Source organism: Ranitomeya variabilis, chromosome 3 (genome assembly GCF_051348905.1).
Source record: "Ranitomeya variabilis isolate aRanVar5 chromosome 3, aRanVar5.hap1, whole genome shotgun sequence".
Classification (NCBI taxonomy): domain Eukaryota; kingdom Metazoa; phylum Chordata; class Amphibia; order Anura; family Dendrobatidae; genus Ranitomeya; species Ranitomeya variabilis.
This window is the reverse complement of record NC_135234.1, coordinates 174052107-174066961: the sequence shown is the minus strand read 5'-3', so window position 1 is coordinate 174066961 and position 14855 is coordinate 174052107. Positions and strand designations below refer to the sequence as shown.

The following is a 14855-nucleotide window of genomic DNA, read 5'->3' as shown; positions in this document are numbered from 1 at the left end:
ACAGCCGCCCGCACTCAGCACAGCCGCCCGCACTCAGCACAGCCGCCCGCACTCAGCACAGCCGCACTCGGGCAGTAGAGCCAGAGAGAGAAAGATGGGAGCAACATATGGCAGAATGGAAACAGGAACAGGCAGAATGGGTGTAGCACATTACAACAGAATGGGGGCGCGGGATGGGAGCGGCACATGACAGAATGATTGCGCACGATGGGAGCAGCACATGACAGAATGGGGGCACAGGAAGAGAGCAGCACATGACAGAATGGGGGCACACACATGACAGGATGGGGGCGCAGGATGGGAGCACATGACAGGATGGGGATGCAGGATGGAGCAGCACATGACAGGATGGTAGAGCAAGATGGGAGCAGCACATACCAGGATGGAGACCATATACCAATATAAATGCTCGCCACCCGGGCGTAGAACGGGTTCAATAGCTAGTAATGGTATAAGACAAGAACACTAATTAGTAATTGAGTTTATGAAAATTCATACCTTTCTCTTTAATTTTAAATGCACAGAAGCCAACGGCAAAAAGGATGAGCGTAACCAATATTCCACCAAAAAATGCTAAAAGCAATTCAATAAGACAACTGCAAATAAAAGGGAAGAAAATAGTTATTAAGCTATTCTATAACGAGGTCTTCATATTATATAATGCCCGATTCTCCACGTATGGAGACGCAGTCCTGTGTTATGAATATGGCAACATTATGCATTCTTCAGACTCTTTGATTTACCACACTCCTGATCACTTATGTTTCTGGCTGGTTATAGATGAAGGGGGTTGAATTTGGAGAAGTGGTGCCGGTGGACTTAACAATTCTTGTGTCTTACTGCAGAGAGCCGTACGGTCAGACACAGATGAATTATTGAAAAAATACTGACAAATTCTTTGTATATTTTTAAGTTTAAAATTGCAATAAGATAATAAAATGCAAAAGCATCAATGAAAAGAGTAAAATAAAGTGAGGAAATCCTGGATTATTTTTTTATTGCATTTGTTTATTGTTTTGGTCTTTTTGAAGAATGCATCCAATATTGGCCTTGAATAAGCACAGAATGTTTTTTTCCCAATGTATTCAAATAGGAGGACTTCATTATTAAAATGACTTGTATTATTCCAGAGCACCATCTGGGAGTACGTATATCTTTCAACTTTTCAAAATTTTGTTTGGCCGGATAATTAGAAAAAAAGCAATGCCACTATCATACTTACTTATGATATGTACTTTTTTATGGAGAGAAAAAAAAGCACTTAACAATTTTCTCAAAGAAAACTTACAGGAATGATTTATGCAATGTATTAGAACCAGACTAATAGGCATTAACATATGGCAGTCCTTTGGGCCGTTCAAATGCCAAGGCCCCCACATATCATATGTCTACAAGCAAAAGGCATCATCGATGATAGAACAAAGGGTGATATTTTGGGCCCTACTGACCACAGACGCTGCCATGGGAAGTCAGCTTTAAATCACAGGGTGGACTCCTGTACCCATGTATGAAGGCACCATGTGGCTATAGGTCAGAAGTGCACAAGCCATGGCCCGCATACTGTCCCCATTGCTTCTAGTTTTGGCATGCACTGCTTCTACTTGTGGCCCACGCAGTACCGACCAGAAACAAATTATCACAAACCTTTGAGACCAGCTATGCCTGTCTCACTGCATGAAGTCGACTGGGGGCCGGCATCTTCTGTACTACTCAATAACCACCATTATGTGAGCAGTGTGTTCTGTATGTGTCAGATACGTGAGCGGTGTGTGTACTGGATGTGTCTGATATATGAGTGGTGTCTGTGCTGGATGTGTCAGATACGTGAGCAGTGTGTGTGCTGGATGTGTCAGATACGTGAGCGGTGTGTATACTGGATGTGTCTGATACATGAGTGGTGTGTGTGCTGGATGTGTCTGATATGTGAATGGTGTGTGTGCTGCGTGTGTCTAGAATCAAAGCAGTGTGTGCACTGCATGTGTCTAATATGTGAGCGATGTGTGCACTGCATGTGTCTGATATGTGAACGGTGTGTGCTGCATGTGACTAGACTGAGAGCAGTGTGTGAGTTGCACGTGTCTAATATGTGAGCCAGGTATGTGCAGCATATGCCTGATATGTGAGCGGTGTGCATGCTTCCTTTGTCTCATATGTGAGCTGTTTAAGCATACCTCCTAACTTTAGCAGCACGTGCAGCGCATCGCGGCAAATTCTAGGCCACAACTCTGACCACACCCATTTCACAGCTAGTGATGCCCCAACCACACCCATTTAGCACTTCTGATTACAATGCTTCATAAACAATAATTATAAACAAAAAAATATGGCCACACAGTGCTCCATACTGTATAATGGCCACACATGATGCTCCATACTGTATAATGGCCCCACATGATGCTCCATACTGTATAATGGCCCCACATGATGCTGCGTACAGTGTACTGGCCCCACGTGATGCTCCATACTATATAATGGCCACACATGATGCTCCATACTATATAATGGCCACACATGACGCTCCATACTGTATAATGGCCACACATGATGCTCCATACTGTATAATGGCCCCAAATGATGCTGCGTACAGTGTACTGGCCCCACGTGATGCTCCATACAGTATAATGGGCCCACATGATGCTGCATACTGTATAATGACCACACATGATGCTCCATACTGTATAATGGCTCCACATGATGCTCCATACTGTATATTGGCCACACAGTGCTCCATACTGTATAATGGCCACACATGATGCTCCATACTGTATAATGGCCACATGATGCTCCATACTGTATAATGGCTATACATGATGCTCCATACTGTATAATGGCCACACATGATGCTCCATACTCTATAATGGCCACATTATGCTCTATACTGTATAATAGCCCCACATGATGCTTCGTACTGTATAATTGCCACACATGATGCTGCATACTGTATAATGGCCACACATGATGCTCCATACTGTATAATGGCCACACATGATGCTCCTTACTGTATAATGGCTCCACATGATGATCCATACTGTATAATGGCCACACAGTGCCCCATACTGTATAATGGCCACACATATTGCTTCATACTGTATAATGGCCACATTATGCTCCATACTGTATAATGGCCCCACATGATGCTGCGTACAGTATACTTGCCCCACGTGATGGTCCATACAGTATAATGGCCCCACATGATGCTTTGTACAGTATAATGGCCCCACACGATGCTGGGTACAGTATAATGGCCACACATAATGCTGGGTACAGTATAATGGCCCCACATGATGCTCCATACAGTATAATGTGTTATGATCCTAATGGCAGAGGATCTCAGGAGTACCAGCTAAGTCTGCAAACACAAAAAACCAGCTCATAGGGAAGTGGTAACTAGGCTGACCATATACCTGATCCTAACACAAACAACTAGCAGCAGCCGGGGAACGTACCTACGTTGGTTCTAGACGTCTCGCGCCAGCCGGAGAACTAACTAACCCTTTCAGAGAAAAGAAGACCTCTCTTGCCTCAAGAGGAAAGACCCCAAAGTTAATACAAGCCCCCCACAAATAATAACGGTGAGGTAAGAAGAAATGACAAACGTAAGAATGAACTAGATTTAGCAAAGAGAGGCCCACTGACTAATGGCAGAAAATAGAAAGATGACTTATACGGTCAGCAAAAAACCCTACAAAATATCCACGCTGAATATCCAAGAACCCCCGCACTGACTAACGGTGTGGGGGGAGAATAACAGCCCCCCTTGAGCTTCCAGCAAAATCAGGAATCACATTTTTAACAAAGCTGAAACAAAATAAGGAAAATTCAAATGCACAAAAATAAGAAAGCAGGACTTAGCTTATCTTGCAAAATCAGGAGACCAGGAGACAGGAGAAAACAGACATGGTCTGATAACAACGATTCCAGGCACAATACAGAGTATCCAGGAAGTTTATATAGGCACACCCAAGGCCAAACGAATCAGGTGGGTGCCAACCTGGGGAAAGACACTCCAAGTGCCATACCGCTAATGACCACAAGAGGGAGCAAAGAAATATAGTTCACAACAGTACCCCCCCTTTAAGGAGGGGTCACCGAACCCTCACCAAGACCACCAGGGCGATCAGGATGAGCAGCGTGAAAGGCACGAACCAAATCGGCCGCATGAACATCAGAGGCTACCACCCAGGAATTGTCCTCCTGACCATAGCCCTTCCATTTGACCAGATACTGAAGCCTCCGTCTAGAGAGACGAGAGTCCAAGATCTTCTCCACCACATACTCCAACTCACCCTCAACCAACACCGGAGCAGGAGGCTCAGCAGCAGGAACCATAGGCACCACGTACCGCCGTAACAAAGACCTATGGAACACATTGTGAATGGCAAACGACACCGGAAGATCCAAACGAAACGACACCGGATTAAGGACTTCCAAAATTTTATAAGGACCAATAAAGCGAGGCTTAAACTTAGGAGAGGAAACCCTCAGAGGGACATACCGAGAAGACAACCAAACCAAATCCCCAACACGAAGTCGGGGACCCACACCGCGGCGGCGGTTGGCAAAGCGCTGAGCCTTCTCCTGTGACAACTTCAAGTTGTCCACCACAAGATTCCAAATCCGCTGCAACCTATCCACCACGGAATCCACCCCAAGACAGTCAGAAGGTTCAACATGACCCGAGGAAAACCGCGGATGAAAACCAGAGTTGCAGAAAAATGGCGAAACCAAAGTAGCGGAACTTGCCCGATTATTAAGGGCAAACTCAGCCAATGGCAGGAAGGTCACCCAATCATCCTGATCCGCAGAAACAAAACATCTCAAATAAGCCTCCAGCGTCTGATTAGTTCGCTCCGTTTGGCCATTAGTCTGAGGATGAAAGGCAGATGAAAATGACAAATCGATGCCCATCCTAGCACAAAAGGATCGCCAGAATCTGGACACAAACTGGGATCCTCTGTCAGACACGATATTCTCAGGAATGCCGTGCAAACGAACCACATTCTGAAAGAACAAAGGAACCAAATCGGAAGAGGAAGGCAACTTAGGCAAGGGCACCAAATGGACCATCTTGGAAAAACGATCACAGACCACCCAGATGACAGACATTCCTTGAGACACCGGAAGATCTGAAATGAAATCCATGGAAATGTGCATCCAAGGCCTCTTCGGGACGGGCAAGGGCAAAAGTAACCCGCTGGCACGAGAACAGCAAGGCTTAGCCCGAGCACAAATCCCACAGGACTGCACAAAAGATCGCACATCCCGCGACAGGGCGGCCACCAAAAGGACCTAGCCACCAAATCTCTGGTACCAAAAATCCCAGGATGCCCTGCCAACACTGAGGAATGAACCTCAGAAATAACTCTACTGGTCCATTTGTCAGGAACAAACAGTCTGTCAGGTGGGCAAGAGTCAGGTCTACCAGCCTGAAATCTCTGCAACACACGTCGCAAATCAGGAGAAATGGCCGACAAGATTACTCCCTCTTTAAGAATACCCGCTGGCTCTGAGACTCCAGGAGAGTCAGGCACAAAACTCCTAGAAAGAGCATCAGCCTTCACATTCTTTGAACCAGGCAGGTACGAGACCACAAAGTCAAAACGGGAGAAAAACAACGACCAACGAGCCTGTCTAGGATTCAGGCGCTTAGCGGACTCGAGGTACATCAGATTTTTGTGATCAGTCAAGACCACCACACGATGCTTAGCTCCCTCGAGCCAATGACGCCACTCCTCAAATGCCCACTTCATAGCCAACAACTCCCGATTACCAACATCATAGTTCCGCTCAGCAGGCGAAAACTTCCTAGAAAAAAAAGCACATGGTCTCATAACAGAGCAACCAGAGCCTTTCTGCGACAAAACAGCCCCTGCACCGATCTCAGAAGCGTCTACTTCAACCTGAAAGGGAAGTGAGACATCAGGCTGGCACAAAACAGGCGCCGAAGTAAACCGGCGCTTCAACTCCCGGAAGGCCTCCACGGCCGCAGGAGCCCAATTAGCAACATCAGAACCTTTCTTGGTCATATCCGTCAAAGGTTTTACAACGCTAGAAAAATTAGCAATAAAACGACGGTAGAAATTAGCAAAACCCAAGAACTTCTGAAGACTCTTAACGGATGTGGGTTGAGTCCAATCATGAATAGCTCGGACCTTGACTGGGTCCATCTCCACAGTAGAAGGGGCGAAAATAAAACCCAAAAAGGAAACCTTCTGCACTCCAAAGAGACACTTTGAGCCCTTCACAAACAAAGCATTATCACGCAAAACCTGAAACACCATCCTGACCTGCTTTACATGAGAATCCCAATCATCAGAGAAAACCAGAATATCATCCAGATAAACAATCATAAATTTATCCAGATACTTCCGGAAAATGTCATGCATAAAGGACTGAAACACTGAAGGAGCATTAGAGAGCCCAAAAGGCATCACCAAGTACTCAAAATGACCTTCGGGCGTATTGAACGCAGTTTTCCATTCATCTCCCTGCTTAATGCGCACAAGGTTGTACGCACCGCGAAGATCTATCTTGGTGAACCACTTGGCACCCTTAATCCGGGCAAACAAGTCCGACAATAGTGGCAAAGGATACTGAAGTTTGACAGTGATTTTATTCAAAAGCCGATAGTCTATACACGGTCTCAAAGACCCGTCTTTCTTGGCCACAAAAAAGAATCCCGCACGAAGAGGGGAAGAGGATGGACGAATATGTCCCTTCTCCAAAGACTCCTTAATATAAGCACGCATCGCGGCATGCTCAGGTACAGACAGATTAAATAGTCGTCCCTTAGGAAATTTACTACCAGGAATCAAATCTATAGCACAGTCACAGTCCCTATGAGGAGGAAGGGCACTGGACCTGGACTCACTGAATACATCCTGATAGTCCAGCAAATACTCAGGGACTTCAGAAGGAGTAGAAGAAGCAATAGACACCGACGAGGAATCGCAATGAATTCCCTGACAACCCCAACTTGACACGGACATTGCCTTCCAATCCAAAACTGTATTATGGATCTGTAACCATGGCAGACCCAGAACGACCAAATCCTGCATTTTATGCAAAACAAGAAAACGAATCACCTCCCGATGTTCAGGAGACATGCACATGGTCACTTGTGTCCAATACTGCAGCTTATTCTCCGCCAATGGCGTAGCATCAATTCCTCTAAGAGGAATAGGATTTTCTAAAGGCTCTAGGACAAAACCACAGCGCTTGGCAAACGATAAATCCATAAGACTCAGGGCAGCACCTGAATCCACAAATGCCATAACAGGGTAGGAAGATAATGAGCAAATCAAAGTCACAGACAAAATGAACTTAGGCTGCAAATTACCAATGGCGACAGGACTAACAACCTTTGATGGCCGTTTAGAGCATGCCGAGATAACATGTGTAGAATCACCACAGTAAAAACACAACCCATTCTGACGCCTATGATTTTGCCGTTCGGTTCTAGTCAGGATTCTATCACATTGCATTGAGTCAGGCGTCCGTTCAGACAACACCGCCAGAGGATTAGCAGTTTTGCGCTCCCGCAAACGCCGATCAACCTGGATGGCCAGAGCCATAGAATCTTTCAGACTTGTAGGAATGGGAAAACCCACCATCACATTCTTAATGGCTTCAGAAAGGCCATTTCTAAAATTTGCGGCCAGAGCACACTCATTCCATTGAGTAAGCATGGACCATTTTCGAAATTTTTGGCAGTACACCTCAGCTTCATCCTGGCCCTGAGAGATAGCCAGCAATGCTTTTTCTGCCTGTATTTCAAGATTGGGCTCCTCATAAAGCAATCCGAGTGCCAGAAAAAACGCATCAATATTTGCCAATGCCGGATCTCCTGGCGCCAATGAGAAAGCCCAATCCTGAGGGTCGCCACGCAAGAAGGAGATAACAATTTTAACTTGTTGAGCTGAGTCTCCAGACGAACAAGGTCTCAAACATAGAAACAATTTACAATTATTCCTAAAATTCCCAAATTTAAATCGATCTCCAGAGAACAGCTCAGGAATAGGTATCTTAGGTTCTGACATAGGACTGCTAATAACAAAATCCTGAATGCCCTGCACACGTGCAGCAAGCTGATCCACACTAGTAATCAGAGTCTGAACATTCATGTCTGCAGCAGAGCTTCAAGCCACTCAGAGATAAAGGGGAGGAAGAAAAAAAAAACAAAAAAACTCAGACTTCTTTTCTTATAATCCCGCTTCAGCAATGCACTTGTTTGGGCCTGGAATACTGTTATGATCCTAATGGCAGAGGATCTCAGGAGTACCAGCTAAGTCTGCAAACACAAAAAAACAGCTCATAGGGAAGTGGTAACTAGGCTGACCGTATACCTGATCCTAACACAAACAACTAGCAGCAGCCGGGGAACGTACCTACGTTGGTTCTAGACATCTCGCGCCAGCCGGAGAACTAACTAACCCTTTCAGAGAAAAGAAGACCTCTCTTGCCTCAAGAGGAAAGACCCCAAAGTTAATACAAGCCCCCCACAAATAATAACGGTGAGGTAAGAAGAAATGACAAACGTAAGAATGAACTAGATTTAGCAAAGAGAGGCCCACTGACTAATAGCAGAAAATAGAAAGATGACTTATACGGTCAGCAAAAAACCCTACAAAATATCCACGCTGAATATCCAAGAACCCACCGACTAACGGTGTGGGGGGAGAATAACAGCCCCCCTTGAGCTTCCAGCAAAATCAGGAATCACATTTTTAACAAAGCTGGAACAAAATAAGGAAAATTCAAATGCACAAAAATAAGAAAGCAGGACTTAGCTTATCTTGCAAAATCAGGAGACCAGGAGACAGGAGAAAACAGACATGGTCTGATAACAACGATTCCAGGCACAATACAGAGTATCCAGGAAGTTTATATAGGCACACCCAAGGCCAAACGAATCAGGTGGGTGCCAACCTGGGGAAAGACACTCCAAGTGCCATACCGCTAATGACCACAAGAGGGAGCAAAGAAATATAGTTCACAACAATAATGGCCCCACACAATGCTGGGTACAGTATAATGGCCACACATGGTTACCCCACCCCCATCATTGCCTTCTCCATCACTACACACACACACCTTTCACAGCGCACCCTCGCAGCAGCCGGCAGCTTCCACTCCCATGGCGCTGAATGGTGTCATCCAGCTACGCCGCTGACTGCTCACGTCGCTGCAGCAGTGATACACCACTGATAAAGACCTCTCCGTGTCTCCTGTGCCTGTCAGTGTCAGAGCGAGGAGCAATATCTGCTCCGATCCGACACAGCCAGCGTCCACTCCGTACACCTCGTACACATGCGACTCCGCTCCATACATCTCGTACACACACGACTCTGCTCCATACACCTTGCACATGCGGCTCCGCTCAGTACACCTCGTACACACAAGGCTCCTCCCCATACACCTTGTACACACACAGCTCCACTCCGTACACCTCATACACACACGGCTCCACTCTGTACACCTCGTGCACACACACCTCCGCTCCATACACCTCGTACACACACGGCTCCACTCCGTACACCTCGTGCACACACACCTCCGCTCCATACACCTCGTACACACACGGCTCCGCTCCGTATAACTCATACACACACGGCTCCTCTCCATACACCTCGTACACACACGACTGCGCTCCATACACCTTGCACATGCGGCTCCGCACCGTACACCTCGTACACACATGGCTCCGCTCCGTACACCTCATACACACACGGCTCCACTCCATACACCTCGTACACACACGGCTCCGCTCCATACACATTGCACATGCTGCTCCGCATACCTTGCACACACATGGCTCCACTCCGTACACCTCATACACACATGGCTCCACTCCGTACACCTCGTACACACACGGCTCCGCTCCGTAAACCTCGTACACACACGACTCCGCTCCATACACTTTGCACACGCTGCTCCGCTCTGTATACCTTGCACACACACACGGCACCACTCCGTACACCTCGTACACACACGGCTCCGCTCCATACACATTGCACATGCTGCTCCACTCCGTATACCTTGTACACACATGGCTCTGCTCTGCACACCTTGTACACACGTGGCTCTGCTCGGTACACCTCATACATGTGGCTCCGCTCCATACACCTCGTACACACACAGCTCCGCTCCGTACACCTTTCATACACACAGGGCTCCGCATACCTTGTACGCACATGGCTCTGCTCCGCACACCTCGTACACATGTGGCTCCGCTCCATACACCTCGTACACACACGGCTCCGCTCCGTACACCTTTCACACTCTGCTCCGATCCGCACACCTCTTACACACATGGCTCCGCTCTGTACATGTCTTACACACGCAGCTGTGCTCCGTACACCTCTTACACACACACGACTCCGCTCCATACACCTTTCACACGCTCCTCCGATCCATACACCTCGTACACACACGGCTCTGCTACATCCACACTTTAAACACCTCCTGACCTCACACATACGCTTACCCTCGTCCGGCGCCATGACAACCAGCAGAGTCCTGTACACAGAGGTCCTCCCGATCATGTGACCCCCTGACTCCTCCCATCCTGTGACTTCATCACAGGTCCTGTGCGCACAGAGCAGCCAATATGTGGTGTGCTGCTCTGCGGGTGCAGGGACTCAGGGAGCTGACCGGATGATATTACACACCTCCCAACCAGTGCAGGACAACTAATGTCACGCCCGGGATCGCGGGGCTGACTGTCAAAATCGTGACAGTCCCGCTGGATCCGGGACGGTTGGGAGGTATGAAAGTGTGTCTGATATGTGAGGAGTCTGTGTGCTGCATGTGTCTGATATATAAGCAGTGTGTATACTGCATGTATATGACATGTGAGCGATGTGTGTGCTGCATGGGTCTGATATGTGAGCAGTGTGTGTTTTGCATGTGTCTTATAAGTGAACACCATGTGTTTCTGATATGTGAGCAGTGTGTGCGCTGCATGTATCTAATATGTGAGCAATGTGGTTCTTGTGTGTGTCTGATAAGTGAGCGGTATGTATGCTTCATCACGTGTCTGATATGTGAGGGGTGTGTGTGCTGCTTATATCTGATATGTGAATAGGATATGTATCTGATATGTGAGCAGTGTGTGCTGCATCACGTGATATCTGAGGGGTGTGTGCACTGCTTGTGTCTGATATGTGAACAGTGTGTGCCTTGCATCATGTGTCTGACATGTGAGCAGTGTGTTTCTTGCATGTGTCATATGTGAGAGGTATGTGTGTCTGATATGTGAGCGGTGTGTGTGTGTGTTGCATGTGTCTTATATGTCAGTGGTGTATGTACTACAGTTGTGCTCAAAAGTTTACATACTCCGGCAGAATTTTTTGCTTTCTTGGTCTTTTTTTAGAGACTATGAATGATAATGTGTCGCCCCCACCGCCGCAGGGCCAAGGGGTACCCGGTACCGGGCCTCTAAGTCTATGCCCCGGGATTGTCACGGTGGCTGGACCCGGTCCATGACCCTGCTGAGGGGTGTCCAATGAAAGGTGTAGATGGTGGTGAGGTTGTGGTGCAGCGTAGGTCGCAGTAAATAACAAGGACACCAGGTTGCAGTCTCTTTACCTCTTTACTGAAGGCTTCGAGGTGCTCAATCCGGAGCACTGTTAACTGGGCTGTCTGAGACCGGCCGGTCCAAAGGCACATCAGGAGTTCTCTTTGCAGGTGGGAATCAGTGTCTACCTTCTAGCGCCTGTGTGTTGTAGTCCTTCCCTGCTGAGCACCCCGGGATAGTCCTCACAACTGCTGTGTCTGTCTCTGATGTTCGTTCTCTCCGTCCCCCAGATGCTATGGCTAGGACGCACCCGTATGACGGGGTAGGCCTGGAGTTCTTCCGGGACCCTAGAGTCGCCCCTCTCCCACAGCTGCCTCCGTTGTCTGCTTAGGTGTTTAAGTGAAACAGCCAACCTGTAATTGGCTGTCCGGCCGTGGTTTGAAGTATTGCTTATAGTCTCTTACTTGCTCGGTGTTCCGGCCACCGACTGTTTGCGCGCCTCAGTAGGATGTTGCCTCGTCTTACAGCACGACTCCTACTGGTATTCTCCTTGTTGCATTGATCTCGTTTCTCACTCAGCACAATAAACCTCGCTTCTTGTCCTTTCTTAGGGCACCGCCGCAATGACGTGCAGGCGCGGTCCCGTAACGTTCTCTCTGTTCGCTAGGCCTCTGTCAGGATCCCACCCCTGACAGGGACCCCTCTGAATCTTCCCCCTGCAACACCCTCTGCCACAGGATGTTGCCTGGTTCCAACCCAGTCAGCTTTCTGATCTAGCTTCCTATCCAACCCCCAGTTTTACCAGACTGTGAGGAGTGGCCTAATACATAGCGCCCTTAGCTCCCCCTGGAGGCCAGACTGTGAAGTGTATTGGTGTCTATGATACCTGGTCAGGTGAACTCCTTCAGTGCCATCAGACGTACCACAGCCCCCCTTAGTGGCGGAGCATCAGTACTGCAACGACCAGGACTCTGGGGCGCTGCAATAACACCAAAACGTTTTCTCCACTCATGGTTAGTGGTTCGGTGAAGCCATTTATTGTCAAAAGATGATGAAAATCCAAAACATCCTGTATATGTGTCTAATATTTGAGTGGTGTGTGCGCTACATGTGTCTTATATGTGAGTGGTGTATGCGCTACTTGTGTCTTATATGTGAGTGGTGTGTGTGCTATATGAGTCTAATATTTGAGTGATGTGTGTGCTGTATGTGTCTGATATGTGAGCAATGTGTGTTTCTGATATGTGAGGGGTAGGGCACTGGGGCATGATATTCCTTATAAGTAAACTGGTAGGAAGTACTAGATAAATCCTGCATGGAGCATGGTTACCCTAGGGGTGGTGGCACCGCAGCTCTCAGGTAGCCATGCTCCATGCAGGATTTATCTCCTCACAACTTTAAAACATTAGTGTTTTTCCCTTCTGGATTATGTAGTACTACCTACCAGTTTATGAATAAGGAATACCTGACCGCACTCTGCACATCTATGTCTTTTTCACATATTTGTGTATTATGTTTATCTATGCTGTTACCATTTTGTAGCTGCTCTGCTTCTTTCTGACCATTTTCTGTCATCACTCATTTTAATACCTTTTATGTATGTTCTATTTTAACAATTTTTGATTTAATAAAAAATACACTTTTTAACCTTATGTTCTGGTTCTGGGTGCCTGTTTTCCACTATATGCTCTTATAGGCCTCCATATAATAAAATGCACTCCCCATAGGCAGACTCTATATAGTATAATGCACTCCCCATAGACCTCTATATAGTATAATGCTCACCCCATAGACAGACTCTATATAGTATAATGCACTCCCTGTTAGGCCAGCGCCACACTGGCATATTGCATCCGATGTGAGAGCATCAGATGCGATATGCTAATGACACTCGGCTCCTGCTCGCAGCATAGCAGGAGCCGAGTGTCATGTGTCTGTGCTCCGATTCTCTCGCACAGGGAGGATCGGAGCACAGCTGCGGAGGAGGCGGAGAAATTAATTTCTCCATCTCCTCCATTGCTGGGGTCCGCTTATAACGCACATCACCCGGATGATATCCAAGTGATGTGCGTTGTCTCACTCGCACCCATAGGCTTATATGGGTGCGAGTGAGCCCAGAGTTTTCCTCGGTCCGAGACAATCGCAGCATGCTGCGATTGTCTCGGACCAAGGAAAACGGCTGACAAAAAGCGAGCTGGTGGGAGCTGCCCCATAGCTTAACATTGGTCCGAGTGCAATGCGATTTTTTATCACATTGCACTCGGCCATATGAAACGCCAGTCTTAGGTGTCAAGTTCCCGCCGCTGAACAGGGGGAATCTCGAGCCACCTCTGCTGCGGTCTCCCATTCTTCTTCAGCCACTGTGGAGCCTGCTCAGCAGAGACGTCGGTCCCAGCGTCTGGCTCAGTTTGATACTGTGCGCTTGGTTACTGCTGATCTTCCAGGCTCAGCCATTGTAACCAGCACTGTTCAGTGTCGAGCATTGGAGGTCGGGGGTCACATGCTCAGGTCCTGAAGCAGTTACAATTGGACCACTAGGAAGGTCCTGGAGAGCTTCCTCTATAAAAGCCTCGCATGGCCGCACGGCCATGCACTAGTATCAACCTATGTTCATGTGTGTATGAGCTTAGCTACCTCGTGGTCTTTGTCAGCATGTGCTCAGGGTCGGCTGTAAGCCATTAGAATTCCAGCTCCTCCGGAGAGGAGTTTGTGTGTATGAATTCAGGGCTGGCGTATAGCCACTAGAATTCCGGCTCCTCCGGAGAGGAGGAATTTGAGTGCTGTTGTGTTATGACCTGGTGGTTAAGAAGCAACATGGGACAAGCTCTGAGGAGGTGGTATCTGTACTGACCGCAGTTCCTAATCCTAACGCCAACACTAGAAGTAGCCGTGGGATGTTCCTGTCACTCCCTAGACACCTCATCACAGCCTGAGAACTACCTACCCCTAAAGATGGAAACAGAAAGCTATCTTGCCTCAGAGAAAACCCCCAAAGGAAAGATAGCCCCCCACAAATATTGACTGTGAGTGGAGAGGGAAATGACATAAACAGAATGAAAACAGGATTTAGCAAAGGAGGCCAAAACTACCTAAATAGACAGAACAGAAAAGGATACTGTGCGGTCAGTATTAAAAGCTAAAAAATTCCACGCAGAGTTTACAAAAATAATCTCCGCACCGACTCACGGTGTGGAGGGCAAATCTGCTTCCTCAGAGCTTCCAGCTAAGGTGAATATATCATACTGAAAAGCTGGACAAGAAAAAACATAACATGAGCTGAGCGATTAAGTCCACAGCAGGTGGACAACAAAAGAACAAGCAAGGACTTAGCTTTGCT

General features: G+C 47.5%; 1 protein-coding gene across 2 annotated transcripts in view; it reads right to left on the bottom strand.

Moving 5' to 3' along the window:
• LOC143815566 (uncharacterized) overlaps positions 1-14855 on the bottom strand; it is a 201967-nt gene that overhangs the window by 12122 nt on the left and 174990 nt on the right. For both annotated transcript variants that reach the window (XM_077294889.1, XM_077294891.1), the window contains exon 4: positions 499-596. In XM_077294889.1, coding sequence (XP_077151004.1) covers positions 499-596 — 98 coding nt within the window. The remainder of the gene's footprint in view (positions 1-498; positions 597-14855) is intronic.